Raw genomic sequence first — 16,083 nt, forward strand, 5'->3', positions numbered from 1 at the left:
GGTGCCTTGTAGGCCACAGTCTGAGCTCTGAGGTACCACCACACTTGAGGGATCTGGGCCCACAGATCCCCAAGGCACCCACGCAGCCTGTGCCACACCGGGAGGGCTGCGCACACCCACTGACACCCACCGGGCCCCCGGGGCCATGGACAGGCTGAACGCTCCAGACCTTCCCGCTCCAGGACCTTGGGGCCGGCAGCAGCATCACCACCCCAACCACACGGGGGCGCTCCTACAGCGCGACCTTATAAGGCGTGCTGAGTGGCCTTGAAGCGCGAGTCATGATTGGGCCAGGCGGAGAGGGCGGGGCTAGGCGGAAAAATAGCCCAATAGAGGAGAGAGGCGGGGCTTCCGAGGCAGCTCTGGGCAGCCATTGGCTGTTTGCGGGGCTGGGAGTGGCTGCGGCAGCGCGCGAAGACTTGAAGCGGTTTCCTACGCGGTTTTCTGGCGGGAGGGCTGGGTTGTGTTGGCCGGGGCCATGGCGGCAGCGGCGGCCCTCGCTGAGGTGAGTCCTGTCGCTCCGCTCTGCGTAGCCGGCTGGGGGTGGCGGTGGTAGTGGCGGCGGCAGCGGCAGGTCGCGGCCTTCCTGTGGCCTTGGAGCTCCTCAGGCTGTGGTGTGGCGGAGGGTCGGGAAGGGTAGCGAGGAGCAGCGAGCAGGGTGGTGGCAGCGGTAACGGCGCCTCCTCAGCCGCCCCTGAGGCCGGGCGGCACCGCGGCGTCACCGGCCTCGCTCGGTACCGACTACACTTCCCAGCACGCCCGGCGGCCGTTCTTCCGCCTTGCGCCCGCGGTGCATGCTGGGAGGGCTGTCAGCGGCCAATCCCAGTGCGCGCGGTGCATGCTGGAGGGCGCGGGCGCGGTGCACGCCGGGAAGGGTCCCGATTTAATTGATTAGGCAGATGCAGATGTGAGAGAATAATAGATTTATAGGTATCTCATTATCGTTTGAATTCTGATGGGTTTGAATGATAATCACCGGAGATCAGCCCGTGCAGTGATTGTTCTGCATGCAAACTCACCTTTAAATACTAATAAAGGTTGATGTCATCTCACTTTATATAAATACCAGTTAATTCTTAAAATATAATGACAGTGTGTGTGTATAAATCATGTGTGAGGGGCTACCCGAGCTTCTGGCGTGAAGCCAGGCGCTAGAAGTCACGACCACATAAACAACGCTTATCACAGTGAGGAAGATTTGATTTTGCTTTGTAGTTTCCATTAGAAGATTTGAATCCAGAGGCGCAGAGAAGCGCGGACAGCGACTCGGACAGCGGGCAGGGCAGCTGCCGAACGGCCTCTCCGGGACACGGCACCCTGGGCACAGCGGCGCTGGAGGACAGAGGTCGGTGGCGTCCCCGTGGGCTGCGCTGGGTGCTGCGCTGAGCAGTGTGTTTCGTGTTTGTAAACACCGTTTTACATTGCTTGACCTGTGTGAATCCAAACTGCCTTTCTTGTTGAGAACACAGGGAGACGTTTGTAAATCTCCGACGCGTGGCGGGGGGGTTTGAGGTACAGAAAGGGAAAAGGGGGATGTGAGCGTGTTAATGGCTTATTCCCTTTCTGTTCCTATCATTCCTTATAATCCCTATCCCTATCAATTCCCTATCATTCACTTATGTACGTATTTAGTTACTTACTGTGGGTGTTTTTATTATTCTAAGCAAGTCACTAGTCTATTGGTAAAGGATTTTCTGGTTTGCCTTTTTTTTTTAAGGGTTAAAACCCTATAATATCCATTTGAGTCAAATATATATATATATTTGAGTCAATTATATAGCGCATATATATATGCGCTACAGGGAGAGCTGGACTTGGAAAACGAGTTGAAGCTAATTTGCTATAGGTGATGACATCTGTAAAATTCAACAGATTTGTATCTTTACCTTTGTTAGTTAACTTGTGGAAATTTCCTCTCTGTTGCACGCGTGATTACTTTTAATGTATTTTGACAGATTCGGAGGAGGAGATTTTTGTACGTAAAAAAGCAAAAAGCAAGAAGGTCTTTCAAGACAGTGAGAGCGAAGATGGAGAGGATGGTGGCTCTTTAGTGCAGAACGATGTGCTGGGTGGAGACAATGAAAGTGGGGAGGAAAAAGAGAATGTTACTGCTCATAGGAACAAGAAATCTCATCGGATTCGCCAAGGTCTGCTAGATAGTGATGACAGTGACGCTGGTGACCAATTGCAGGTTGAAAGCCTTGAAACAAGCCAAAAGTCTGGCTTGCTGGAGAATGAGCCACAAGAGGAGAGACCCCTAAAACCTGGGAAAAAGTACAGAAAACATAAACAACATAAAGAGGATTTTGAAGACGAGGCAGCAAAAAAAGCAGTCGGAAAATCTAGAAGAAGAAAGGAGAAAGAGAGAAGAATTGAGTCCCTTAAAGAGCTGAAAAAGGACAAGAAGCCTAGAGCAGAGGTATGTATTTTGGCAGAAAATCTCAGGTGTTTCCTCCACCAAGTTAAATTTATTGCTGCATTTGGTTGTCGTGCTTCAGTGCTTCGGCACTCCTGGTGCCTGTGCTCCTGTAGCAGGTGTGGAATCCAGGTGGAAATCGGGTTCCTTGGGGTTTGTTGCGTGCACAAACGTTTTTGATTGGTGTTGCAGCTGCATTAAAGATGGCATCTGGAATGAATCACACAAATACTTTGTTCTTATGGCAAGCAGGTAGATGGTGGCGAGACGTATCCCTTTAATGACAGTGGATGTCTTCTTGATGACAAAGAGCTTTTTGATAATGGCTTAGAAGAGGAAAACGATTCCCCCCCGGAGGATGAAGAGTCGATAGAATCAATACGAGAGGCAGTGAAAAACAAAATAAAGAAATATAAGGTAACGTTTGATAGCGATGCACGAGTATCGGTGATTAGTGGGAAGTATTGTACCCGAGCATGTTGTGCTTCTGCTGCTGTGACAGAGGAGAGAATATTCCTCTGCTCTTTGTTCTTAAGGATGGAGCGATGTTGTCTGGAAAGTAGAGTAGAAGCTTTGAAAATCTACCATAAGTATTATGTGGGATTTGTGGTGTTTTAGGAGAATATCTGCTGGTTTTGCTGACCAGTGATGATTTGTACACTTACTTTTTACCTTTGCTTTGTTTGCCCTTGGTAGTGTCTGTGTATCTAGACAAATAAATGAATCTCTTTTCATGCACTGTAGAACAAAGAACGGTTCTCGGAGGGAGAAGGCTACAAACATGTATTTGATGATGAGAATGAGGAACCTGTATTAAAAGAACCAAAAAGGAAGGTGAAGTATTCTTCTTTCTAAAGCTCTGTTGTTTGTTGTAGTGACTCAAATGTTTTTTGTTAATCTGGCTGCTTTATTCTGACTCCTTTCTGTTTAAAAGGGAAAAATAATCTGTTTAGAAGGTATAGACTCCTGTATTTTGTTTTCTAACTTCACAATCCTTTCTTTCCTTAAGGAGCGGAAAGCAGCAAGGTTAAGTAAAGAAGCCATTAAGCAATTACATAGTGAGACCCAACGACTTATTAGAGGTAAAACTTAAATTCTTTGTATAAAATACAAGTTAAATAAATAAATGCCTCGGGTGACATTTTAGTTTGTCTTTCACCTTGTTTCTCTGGTAGAATCATCTGTGTCTCTCCCATATCACGTGCCTGAGACCAAAAGCATTCATGACTTCTTCAAGCGAAGACCTCGACCGATATGTCAAGGAAATGCAATGGCCTTGCTGAAGTAAGGACTTAAACCTTCCTCGTGGTTTTTTCATAAATTTTAAGGATATCCCCGCTTTGCTTTTGAAGATAAGCAGACTTTTGCACGCTGCAGGCGTCGTGTGATGTCCACACCTGTGCTGTGTGCAGTCACATCCCATTTCTGGTTTCATTTTAGCTGTTGCTTTGCCTGGGAAGTTTTATTAAGAAACTTTCTTTGGCTCCTTTAATTCTGTGAACACCTGGAGCGTGTTGCTGTTAACATGAGGCAGTGCTGCTCTCCAGATGAAGCAACGTGCTCACGCAAAGTTACTTTAATGTGGTTTAGACTGGGCTGTTGGACTTGGGCTGTTTCTTCTTTTGTGTGATGCGTAGTGAAATAATTCAGCTACTGTTGTCACAAAATCTCTCAGGAATTTTATACTGTGATAATGTAACTAGGACAAACTCTACACTGCTCCACGCTTCAGCTTCCTTATCTCCTCAAAATGAAGTTTTCAAGACTTCTTCACCTCTTCCTACACATTCATGACAATAACTAGAAAATTCTCAACCTCCTCTCCCCTTCCACAACAGGCACGGCTGATCTATTTCTTTCTGCCTTCATTAGGTCCACTAAATACCAGCTATCCCTAGATGAGGAATCTGCAGACACTAAGAACGTGGGCACGGATTGCAAAGATGGGCGAGCAGAAGGCAATCAACCAGCAGCTAATGAACCAGAAAGGAGCCTTGGTGGAGATGTTGAACCTGCTGCGAATGAGCCTCTTGCTGATGTGGGGAAGAACTTGGCAGAACACTGTGCGGAAAAGCGCGGGGAGGACAGCGATGATTCTCACACCGCGGGGACTGGTAATAGCGCAGAACAGCAGCAGCGCTCTGACTTCACAAGCGCTGATTGCAGTGAACAAAAAGAGAATGAAATTCCTCCAGCTGCTGGAGGAGATGCCCTTGAGCAAAGAGATGAAACGGCGCCAGACTCAGATGGTGAAAAAAGCCATCGGCAAGTGGGGGCTGGAGCGGTGGCACAGCCTGAAAAAGCGAGGAAATCCAAGCTGGAGAAACTCCGCGAACTGGGAATAGACCTGTCCATCAAGCCAAGGATCTGCTCTGGCGATGAATCCTTCATTAACCTCGACGAATCTGAATCAAATAAAGGTATCGCTTTTCTTGTCACCCTGTCAGGGCTGTCCGAGTAAGCAGAGTTCACCTGACTTGGACTGGGAAGTCTCTGAGAGACGTTTGGGTGACAGAACAGTCAGGTGCGTTCTCTTACTCGCACAGATTCTTTGCGTAATGTTGATATCCATTTCCTTTCAGCCGATGTTATAAAGGAAGTTTTGAGTCCTTAATAACTGAAAGCTTGAAGGAATGCGGTGTTAACTATTAAATGATGAAGATATTAAGAGCGTGTCTGAGTTGTTACTCCCCTGTGTTCAGGAGACTGAGCTCTGCTGACAAATAGTGTTTTTGTCAGCTGGCAGTCTGGCTTTAGGTGTGTATGTTAACAGAGACTGAGAGGTGCTGGGTGGCTGGAAGGCCAGACTGGAAGTGATTCGAGGTCTTGTGCGTAAATCATAGTGGTAAAGTAATTGGATATTAGCTAGTATCAATTAAGAACAAGTTATAGCAAAAATACTCAGTAATGGTTTATTCATTTATTAGTCAAATAGAATGGTTTTGCAGATATTTTAATATTAAAGATGGAGTTTAACTTCCTTTGACAAAAAATTCTCAAGACCTACTCTTGATAAAACTTTAACACTCAATGCTTTGAAATGCTGTCAAATTAATTTAATTTGCATTTTGAGATGTAATTCATATGTATTTTAAAGAATTAGAAGCCTTGAAAGAACGTTTCTTGAAGCACAGTCTTCAAACAGCAAAAGCCAAAGCTGAAAGGACCGTAAACATGCCCATTATTCGTAAGGAGATGACGTCCGAAGGCAAAGAGGAGCTGAGAGCCGACGTGGTGCCCGCGGTGTTGGCTGCAGAGACCTTGGGCGACACTGGCCCCTCCAAGCCAGGTGGGTGCAGCAGGAGAAATAGCGATGGAAGAGGAGAGTTTCTAGATCACAGAAGGAGGGGCTGGCCACTTGGGAAGAATATCAGGCTGTTGTCAGAGGGTGTAGGGAGGCAACTAGGAAAGCTAAGGCCTCCTTAGAATTAAAACTGGTGGGCAAGAGGGGTCAAGGAGAATAGGAAGAGCTTTTTCCAATCCGTGGCAGATAAAACTAACAGCAGAGGCAATGTAGGCCACTGATGAACGAGGTGGGTGCCCTGGTGACAGAAGATACAGAGAAGGCAGAGTTACTGAACGCCTTCTTTGTCTCTGTCTGCTCTGCTGGAGTCTGTCCTGAGGATCCCGTACCGCTGAGGCCCCAGAGGAAGGCAGGACAATGGGGGAGATGCCTGGGTTGATGAGGACTGGGTTAGGGAGCAGTTGGGCAATCTGGACATCCATAAATCCATGGGTCCGGATGGGATGCACCCGTGGGTGCTGAGGGAGCTGGCTGAGGTCATTGCTGGACTGCTCTGCACCACCTTTGCCAAGTCTTGGGAAACAGGAGAGGTGCCTGAGGACTGGAGGAAAGCAAATGTCACTCCAGTCTTCAAAAAGGGCAAGAAGGGGGACCCGGGTAACTCTAGACCAGTCAGCCTCACCTCCATCCCTGGGAAACTGATGGAACGACTTCTCCTTGGTGCCATCTCAAGGCATATCAGGGATAAGAGGGTCATTGGGGCAGTCAGTGTGGCTTCACCAAGGGGAAGTCGTGCTTGACCAACCTCATTGACTTTTATGAGGACATAACAAGATGGATGGATGATGGCAGAGCGGTGGACGTGATCTACCTTGACTTGAGTGAGGCATTTGACACAGTCTCCACAGCATCCTCACAGCTAAACTGAGGGAGTGCGGTCTGGATGAGCGGTAGTGAGGTGGACTGCGAACTGGCTGAAGGGAAGACAGACCCTGTGTTTATTCCAAGTGCTGCATGGGTGGATAATGAGGCATCTTGATAATTCATGAGGCTCTGCGCTCTCTCTAAATCAAGCTCTTGGAAACCAACTGCAGCTCTCACAGCTGGCAGATCAACTCAAAAAATATTGGAAACAAGTAACTTTTTAGTTCCCTTTTAATGTGCGTGGTTACCCTGGGTTGGATGCTTGAAGGCAATGAAGTGAAGGGTTCGCTGTGGTTCATTTTGGATATTCATGTGCTCATTTTTGGCCAGGTGAGAAGCTGCAGGCACTGAAGGCGAAACTCCAGGAGGCCATGAAGCTGCGCAGGACTGAGGAACGGCAGAAGCGGCAAGCGCTGTTTAAACTGGATAACGAGGAGATGTTGGAGGAAGAGGAGGAGGAGGAGGAGGAGGAGGAAGAGATGACAGATGAGTCAGAGGAAGAGGAAGAAGGTGATAATGAGGTCTGTATGCAACATTTTTACATCATCTAGCCAGCTTCTCAATTCTGTGGCCTCTCCCCAGTGAAATTAGGCTTTTGTACACTAATAATATTAGGAAAATTGCCAAGAATTTTTCCTAGAAGTTAAACAATTGCTACAGTTAGCATGTTGGAGTTTCAAGCGCCTATGTCAGTTGCTTCAAAGTGGAATAGGTGCGTGTAAGAGCAGTGAATGTCATTCAGCTTCACCCTCCATATATTAAAACATTTTCTTGAGAAGTTGCAAGGAATTTGATGGATCAAAGCAATAATCACCATATCTGCTGTGTTTGGGGATGCTTTTTAGAATGTGGAATTTCTGCTTGGCGAAGCAGAGGAAGATAACGAAGATATAGAAGAGAAACAAGTTGAAGATGGTGATAAAGAAACCGACAAAGAATCAATTGATGGAGACAAGCTGGAGAAATCTGGGCACTGTGATTCTGTTCCCAAACCACCGTCAACAGAATCTACATTGATGCTTTTTAAGGACAGCTCCTCAAAAATGGGGTAAATAAACCAAATTTTTAAAACTGTGCCTGAGCAATTTCAAATTTTATCAATACTTGTAGATGTTTTGACTTAAAGTACTTTTTGTAAGTATTTTCTGTCTTGTTCCAGTAGTTATATGTGCATTCATATCTATTTCCTTTAAAAAACTTAATGACGCAGTGTGCCCTTGTGGCCAGGAAGCCAATGGTACCTGGGGTGGGTTAGAAGGGGGTGGTCAGTAGGTCAGAGAGGTTCTCCTGCCCCTCTGCTCTGCCCTGGGGAGACCACACCTGGAATATTGTGTCCAGTTGTGGCCCCTCAGTTCCAGCAGGACAGGGAACTGCTGGAGAGAGTCCAGTGCAGCCACCAAGATGCTGGAGGGAGTGGAGCATCTCCCGTGTGAGGAAAGGCTGAGGGAGCTGGGGCTCTGGAGCTGGACAAGAGGAGACTGAGAGGGGACTCATTCATGTTTACAGATATCTAAAGGGGGAGTGTCAGGAGGATGGAGCCAGGCTCTTCTGGTGACAACCAGTGACAGGACAAGGGGCAATGGGTGCAAACTGGAACACAAAAGGTTCCACTTCAAGATGAGAAGAAACTTGTTGAGGTGAGGGTGGCAGAGCCTGGCCCAGGCTGCCCAGGGGGGTTGTGGAGTCTCCTTCTGTGCAGACATTCCAACCCGCCTGGACACCTTCCTGTGTAACCTCATCTGGGTGTTCCTGCTCCATGGGGGATTGCACTGGATGAGCTTTCCAGGGCCCTTCAACCCCTGACATTCTGGGATTCTGTGACTCTAAATATTCAGTGGTATCATCTGTTTCTTAATCAAAGTGTACTAGATGTATTTTTGTGTGTTACCTTGTTTTTTGCAGTTAGGTTTGTCAGAAAATAGCAATTCATCTTGTATACATTAGCAAATACATTTTATGTCATTAATTGCAGATATTCTCTTCCTGATGAGAAACTTGAAATGGAAGAAACTGCAGACAAAGGACCTGCCAAGTTAGGTAAAGTAGAACCATTATTGTAGCTATAATTTCTGTCTGGGTTTGGTATTCAGTACTTTTGATATTTCATTGTCTGTGTAGCTGTACAGGATGACTATAAAAGTTTAGATTGATTAAAGAAATGGGAGGGCTTGAAAAAACTAGAGGAAAACAAGGTTCAAAATGATACTGGAAAAAATACAGGAATGGTCAGAAATCAAGACAAAATTAAGTACAAAAGTGCAATATGCCTCTTTGAAGAAGGAAATCCAACCTGAGCACAGAATATTGAATTCTTAGCAAGGTGTTGGTGTTGCAAAACAGTATCCTGAGGTTTTACTGGATCACTATAAGAGAAGTTATGCACTCTATTTCAATATTTATGTTCTTCTCAGAGGACGATGACTCATTTTCTCTGCCAACGCTGGCAAAAGACAACAGCCATAACAGCAGCTTTGAGCTGATCGGCTCCATGATCCCGTCCTATCAACCCTGTAACAAACAGATGTCACGCGGAGGGAACTTTTTATCTGCAGCAGGAGGTTTCAGGTCACCCTCCCCGGGTTTTTTCAAAACAAGCTTTATCAGCTCTGCTTCCAAGGTAAAGTTCTCAGACCTACTCCCATCTCATACTAACAATTGTGTTAATAGCAGTAATGAATAAGTGTATTTTGTCCTGACTGTCACATCTATCAAAAAGATAATACCAGAGGCAGCATCTAGCCAAGTGCTTGTATGTAAGATTTCAGAAAAGCCCTGTCCCTGGAGTTTCAAATGTCTCCATGTTGGAATGGATAAAAATGACATGATAAAAACTTACATTACAGAAAAGATGCTGTCATCTGGTTTTGATATCTTAAAATATGTGCACTGTAAATATTTTTTTAAGCCTAGCTACGTGGGCTACACAATGTCTGATGTCAGTGAACTCCTGTGATTTATCAAAGCAGTGGGGACATACTTGATACTTGCATCATGTTAATCCTTTAAGATAGCTTAAACGTTTTGTCCCGTTCTTCCTTTTGGCTGCTAGGATTGCAAAATGAATAACTTGTATATTTTTGCATTGCTTTGGCTAGAGCTCAGGAAAGGCGTCTGAGCCCTCTCTTCCCATAGAAGATTCCCAGGACCTGTATAACGCCTCTCCTGAGCCCAAGAGTTTATTTCCGGGGGCTGGGGAGTCACAGTTTCAATTTTCTCTAGAAGATGACACTCAGAGCCAGCTGCTTGACGCAGATGGGTGAGTAATAGGTGTAAAGGATGATGGTTTGTGCCCTTTAACAAAAATAGGACATACAGATCAGCAAGCTTTTTCTAACTACAGATGTTCTTTCAGGTTCTTGAACGTTGGACAACACAGGAATAAATACCAGTCCTCAAAGCACCAGCTGACTCTGGCCAGTATGGATGAGAACGCGATGGACGCCAACATGGATGAACTGCTGGACTTGTGTTCTGGGAAGTTCAGCAGTCAAGCTGAACACGCGCCGAACACCAGCACCAACAAAAAGCAGAACATGGAAGAATTGCTCAATCTTTGCTCAGGAAAATTCACGTCTCAGAGTAGGTCCTGAATTCTGTTGTCAGCTTTGCTGCTTGCTTGAGTTATAAGCTTTACACTAAGGAACCAATTAGTTCTGGGCACTAATGCAGAACACAGAACTTCTGAGACCTCTAACACTTGGTTGCCCCTGTGGGAGCGTGCTGGCTGTCATTTCTATCTCCTAAATTGCCATCTTACTGCTTTTTGTAGCAGGTTCTCCAACATGGGCATCTTCAGTGTCGTCCAAGGCAGAAAAAGACAGTGACATAGAAGATCCGATGGCAGAAGCTTTGGCACTTTGTTCAGGCTCCTTTCCCACAGACAAGTTAGTATTCTTCCTAAAATTTACAGCAGCTTATAGTGGCAGTTGTTTTGTTTCATTCTTAATGGGTTGTCGTCTTCAACATCAGTTCAAAGTGCTGTAAGCAAAAGCGTTTTGGAGGTGAAGGGAGATGAATATTGCAAGTTGCTCAGCGATCACTCTAAATTAGCAGCATGTACTGTTTCCCACAGCTACTGTGAAGGGAAATTCTTTGTCTTTCACTAATAGTGAAAGAAACGTTGAAGAACTGCCATCAAACTGAGAAAAGATTGTCAGAATGTAGGACTTTGGGGTTCTGTTCTGGGCTCTTGCCAAACTGCAGGAACAATAACCAGGTGGAAGTTGGATACTTGCATTTTTTCATTCACTTTTCCCATAGGGAAGAGGAAGATGAGGAGGAGCAAGAAGAATTTGGTGATTTTCGTCTTGTAACAGATGACAACGCCTTTGACAGTGACGAGGTATGAACTGATGGAGTGAGGCAACTGCTGCAGCCTTCTGACTATAAGAAGTCCCTTTATTAGGTTTTTCATTATAAGTATTGTGATTTCCAGAACAAGTTACTGAAACATTTCTAAGACCAATGTTGGTGTCATTTAAAGTGCCCACTTAATATTACAATAAACTGGATAAGGCATTGAAAATCCTCTGAAATACCTGTGGTGTTTTAGTCTGTGCTTATTGATTAAAGAACAGAAGAAACTATCCCTACAAAGCAATCCGCTCTCAGAAATCTCTTAATTTCTCTTTGACAGGATGAAAAAAGTGGAGACAGTGATGCTGAAGAAGCAGAAATTAGTGATGAAGAAGAAGAGCTGCTGAGACCCAGATGGGGGTCGAAGAAAAAACTGTAAGTACATATTTTTTGTATCTTGGTTGCCAGACAGAATAGAATATTGACAGCACTAGAAATTTAGTCTGTTATTATTCCCTCCCCAGCATTAGTAGCTAATGCTTATACAGCGTTGGCTCTGGTGGTTGTTGTTTTGCTTTGGTGCTGACAGATTGCATGAATTTAACTACTTTGCTGGGCTATAGAGGATTTCTGTTATAATTTCCATTGTAGGTGGAAATCAAAAGGCCAGGATGACAGCAACACAGCGTTTTTTTGACCCAAATTAGTCTTTTCCAAAATTAAAAACGAATCATCACTTCTTATGTGGAATAGAAGTTAGTTTTACATCAAAAGAGAAATCTTGCTTTCAGAAGGTCTGGGTGATTATTGGTCTACCAAAGCGAACTCTCTAACATTCTTCTATAGAAAACTGCAGGATTTCATGGAAGATGAAGCAGAGCTGTCTGGGAGCGACGTGGGAAGCGAGGATGAATATGATGGTGAAGACCTGAACGAATACGAGGAAGAGATGATTGATGAGGAGCTCCCTAATGAAGTGGAATTAGAAAACCAAATACAGAAATTCCACATGTGAGTGGCAGTATTAGTGGGTGTTATTGCGTGTGAAGCCGCGGCTCTGGGGTCTAAGCCGGCCTAACCTGCTCTCTCCCGCGCTGGCAGGAAAGCGATGCTGGATGACGACAAGCGCCAGTTGCGCTTGTACCAGGAGAGGTACCTGCTGGATGGGGACCTGCACAGCGATGGCCCTGGCAGGATGAGGAGATTCCGGTGGAAAAACATAGGTGCCTTTCTGATCCCTGCTTCATAGATGGGGTGAAATATTGGCAAGAAAGAACATGCGTATGAAACAGCACTCAGTCATCCTCCAGAAGGAAACAGAGTATTTCAGAAATAAATTGGGGGGTGGGATGTGTTTTGATTTTTCTTTGTTTACTAGTCTGTATTTTATGCCTCTTTTAAAACTGATACCTAATTATTTCTCTCTTTCTTTGTCTAGATTATGATTCACAGGTTGACTTGTTTCAGAGAGATTCAGATAACGATGATGAAAACGAACAGTTTGATGAGACAGAAGTGAAATGGAGGAAAGAGCGCTTTGAACGAGAGCAGTGGCTTCGTGAGCAGGTATTAATTAGCTTCAGTCTCGCTCAGTCTCATTGCTAAATGTGAAATTGTTAGCTCCTCAAGTTAAACTCTGGAAAAAATACCATATATAAATGTGTCTTTGTGAATTCTGCTCCTTCTCTTCTACAAGTTTTGTCCAGAGTGAGGAGCTAGTTCAGAAGGGAGAGGAAATGACTCTGTCTACTTAAAATACCGAACGGAATGTTCCTTCTTAATATGAATTTTTCAATTTTATAACGTGCCTCCTCTCTGCTACAGAAGGAGAAAAATAAAGAGGAGGAGGAGGAGGAGGAGGAAATTGGTGAAGACAGCCAATTCATGAAACTAGCAAAAAAAGTAACTGCCAAATCCCTGCAGAAAAAAGGTAAGCTCACTTTTTATCTAAGTGGCAATCAAGAGAAAGCAAGCTTGGCCACTCTCAGTTCTAAGCTTTTCAGTTCGATTTGAAATTTGTGGCATTTCCAATGAAGTTCAGAGGCTGATGTGTTCCGCTTTGTGTCTGCAGCCAACCCGGCAGCCGCGGTACAAGACACGGCGCTCCTACCCCGCAGCCCGTTTGAGACGTTCAGACCCACCAGCGATGTCCAGGTCAGGAATGGGGCTGAAAAATGCTATTTCCAAACTGCATCTGTGCGGTCAACTGACCCCAGATTCCGGCTGTTTCTGCTTTGTGTGGTAGCAAGTAACATTTTAGTAGGGAGGAGCTTTTCTGTCAGGAGTAACTTACTAATAAAGAGCTGTCTTGTTTGTGCGAGTGGTTTAACAACAGCATTTCATTGTTCTTCAGGTCAAAAATGGGTCTCTGTTGAACAGACCTACAGCTGTCCTTCAGAAACTGGCAGCAATGTCGGATCTGAATCCAAACGCACCTCGAAATTCAAGGAATTTTGTCTTCCACACGCTTTCCCCAGAAAAGAGTGAAGAGGTGAAGGAGAAATCAAAACTTCAGGTAAAGATTTGTGTGGAATGTGCTGCCAATGTGTAGATTATTTCAACGTACAGGCACTAAGCACTGCCAAGTAGTTAAGAGCATCGCTGCTTAAAATATTTTCTGTGATTGCCTCGTATGTGCTCTTGCACCAAATAATTCTCTGATAACTCAGAATTTAAGCTTGTGGAGGTTTTGTGGATTCTAATGTACCCCGCTCCCCCGCAGGCGAAGAAAAGAGGTCCTGCTGCAGCAATAACATCTGTGGCCAAGCGACCCAGGGTGGAGAGCACAGAGGAAACAAGTCAAAGCCGAAGCATATTCCAGTACCTGGAGAGCTGAACATCCCTGGTTATGCCGGAGGTTCTATCTCGTGTCTTTGCCAGTTGCGGTTTGCATTGCAAATCTGCCGGTGACCATCAGGAAGGCGAACAAATGGCTGCACATTCTGCTGCCGCTTCTTTCACAGGTTCCGGGAATCTCTGGGCAATGATCTTGTTTATTCCCCTTTGGTTTTTTTCTCAGTGCTTTGTGACAAAGGTGAGCACAAAATCCACACTTGGTTCGGAACGAAACGCTAACCTGCTCTTTCCCAGGCATTAAGGAAACTCGCACTACGGAACTCTGTCCTCCCAGCATCTCACGTGTTTCAGTGGTGCTGGTTCTACCTGAAAACGCCGTTTGTGTGCTGCAGGTAGCTCAAATGTATTTCTGCAGCTTTGAAGAAGAAGGCAGCAGCATTAGTGGTGCCAGGACGTGCTGTTTACACGTGCAGTGCGAAGGTAGCGCTGCTTTCCTCCCCATGTCTGTCTTTCTCTAAGGTTAAAGCATTTATTAGCTTGACATTCTGAGGAGCTCTAATTTATATTTGAAATGTATGCTTTTGAAAAAGGTCCAAGTCTTTCATGAAGCAATACAATAAGGCTTTCTTTCGTGTTTTTTATTATTGTTCATATTCTTATGCATCCAGATGAATGTTGGTGTGTGGAGAGGGAGGAATGTGAATAACGGATGTGGGAGAGGAAGTGGAGATGTGTCGGGATTTTTTGTTTGCTTGGATTGGGGGAGTTGTTTGCTTTGTTCCCCCCAACTAAAGACTTAAATCATCTATTCCGTTGTTTCAAGCTGTGCCCATCCAGGAGAAACCATCCATTTGTGAGCAGTAGCGAGAGGCCTCTAGAATGCAGAAATTAAATAGTAAGGAGCCATCACTCACAACTAAATAGTGTGAAAGAAACTTAAGACAGAATACATGACATTTCTGATTGCCCGTTGAATGTGTTAGAGACCAAGTACCAGCAGAACAGGCCGGCTCTGTGATACTAAACCTCTTTCTGGGACTTAAGGTCGTCTATTTAAACTGTCAACTCTGTCAGAGAACTATCCTAAACTGTACATTTTGTAACATCATCCGCATACACCTGGTGTGCCACGTGTAAAATATTTTACTGTATATTATGTTTATAAAGAGTTATGGTACTAGCTGGAGTGCAATTTTACAATAAAACGTTTTTAATTTTGGGGGCAGTTGGTATTAATTTCGCTCTGTGTGTGTGCTGGTTGGGTTTGTTCTTTTTTTGCAGCACAGATTTACTGGGCAAAAACATTCGAAGCTGCAAAATCTCAGCATCTTCTCAGTTTTGTGAGTAGTGGCTGCCGCTAGAGAGCAGCAGGAGAACACTCCTCCTTCTGCAAAAGGGACTGGAAGGAGGATTAAACCTCGGACTCTCCTCTTTAATCCAGAGGAAATTGGTACAATTTTCAGTGTTCTTTGGTGTTGCAAGGGATTAAATTTATATAGACCTCTAATTGCTATATTTTTGCATGTGAAGGCTTGAAGACCACACTGACCTCAGCATCTGCGAGCCACAACCATGGCGTTTGTTTCCCTTTTCCTTTAGAATTTTTCCTTCAAAATGTATTTTGCTTGTTCCAGAGCCAAGCTCACAAAACTATTGTTGGCCCTGAAGAGCTTATACATTGAAATACTTCAGAGTGGGAAGATTTCGCACTGCTGTTGTCCAGAGTATATGTTTCTGCTGTTAGAGCCTTGCAGGAGCTCAGGGTTTGCTGAATATCGCTGGTAAGAGCTGTGCTGCACCCCAGAAATTCCCCGCTGGGCTTTGGGGTGACCCCCCCTGCTCACTGACCCCCTCTGCATCCCCCCAGGGCTCCCCCAACACCTCCTGTCTGGCACATTAACTCGGTTTTGCCTTCTCATTTTCACCTATTGATTCCGCTCGCCCCTCCTGGCACCGAGATGATGCCGCTGTGCTAGCGGGGAGAAAAATCCCCCCCTGGGTTGCTGCTGCAGGGGTCTGGTGGGGGGATTGACCCTGGGGGGTGACAGGGAGAGGGTCAGGGTGGGAATGGGGGTCCTGGGCTGGAGGACGAGCTCCTTCCCTCCCTGCTTCTCCCCGCTCCTCACATCCTGGGTGAACTCCCGGCAGGTCCAGCTGGTGACATTCAGTTTTGGCTTTGCCTGAGGCACAAAAACAGCAGCAGCTTGAGGTTTCTTCCCCATTGGGCAGCTGTAAAGCTGCCCCTCTCCCTGCCTCAGTTTCCCCAACCCACACAAGGGACGGGGGGAATAAAACCTGATCCTCGGCTGCACCGTGGAGCCTCGGTGAGAGGAGCTCTGTGGCGTTACCTGCTGAGGTTGCAGAGAAAATGAGCTCTTAGGAACATAAATGACAGTGAAGAAATTAA

At 45.4% G+C, this 16,083-nt stretch overlaps 1 protein-coding gene across 4 annotated transcripts; it reads left to right on the forward strand.

Moving 5' to 3' along the window:
• The first annotated feature begins 347 nt into the window (after positions 1-347).
• On the forward strand, positions 348-14,895 carry CLSPN (claspin). Of its 4 annotated transcripts, none has more exons than XM_065041465.1 (25): positions 348-505; positions 1,216-1,345; positions 1,956-2,419; positions 2,666-2,833; positions 3,161-3,250; positions 3,426-3,498; positions 3,592-3,700; positions 4,289-4,836; positions 5,514-5,705; positions 6,915-7,105; positions 7,430-7,632; positions 8,557-8,621; positions 8,996-9,201; positions 9,680-9,840; positions 9,937-10,163; positions 10,354-10,468; positions 10,845-10,926; positions 11,221-11,315; positions 11,727-11,891; positions 11,982-12,103; positions 12,319-12,446; positions 12,705-12,810; positions 12,952-13,034; positions 13,234-13,395; positions 13,603-14,895. In XM_065041465.1, the coding sequence occupies exons 1-25, from the start codon at positions 479-481 to the stop codon at positions 13,714-13,716; spliced, it is 4,026 nt and encodes a 1,341-aa protein (XP_064897537.1). In that variant the 5' UTR covers positions 348-478; the 3' UTR covers positions 13,717-14,895. The 4 variants fall into 4 exon arrangements, with proteins under 4 accessions (XP_064897537.1, XP_064897539.1, XP_064897538.1 ...); XM_065041467.1 differs by having other exon boundaries at positions 10,357-10,468; XM_065041466.1 differs by having other exon boundaries at positions 2,669-2,833.
• Positions 14,896-16,083: the final 1,188 nt, after the last annotated feature.

The sequence above is a fragment of the Columba livia genome, chromosome 26 (assembly GCF_036013475.1).
Source record: "Columba livia isolate bColLiv1 breed racing homer chromosome 26, bColLiv1.pat.W.v2, whole genome shotgun sequence".
NCBI classification, from domain to species: domain Eukaryota; kingdom Metazoa; phylum Chordata; class Aves; order Columbiformes; family Columbidae; genus Columba; species Columba livia.

Bases quoted from the DNA above. Each gene is read 5' to 3' on its own strand.
- CLSPN (XM_065041465.1), top strand. From the start codon at position 479: ATGGCGGCAGCGGCGGCCCTCGCTGAG. The intron at 9,202-9,679 runs GTAAAGTTCTCA...TGCTTTGGCTAG, and splicing joins TTATCAGCTCTGCTTCCAAG to AGCTCAGGAAAGGCGTCTGA. The intron at 10,164-10,353 runs GTAGGTCCTGAA...TGCTTTTTGTAG, and splicing joins AGGAAAATTCACGTCTCAGA to CAGGTTCTCCAACATGGGCA.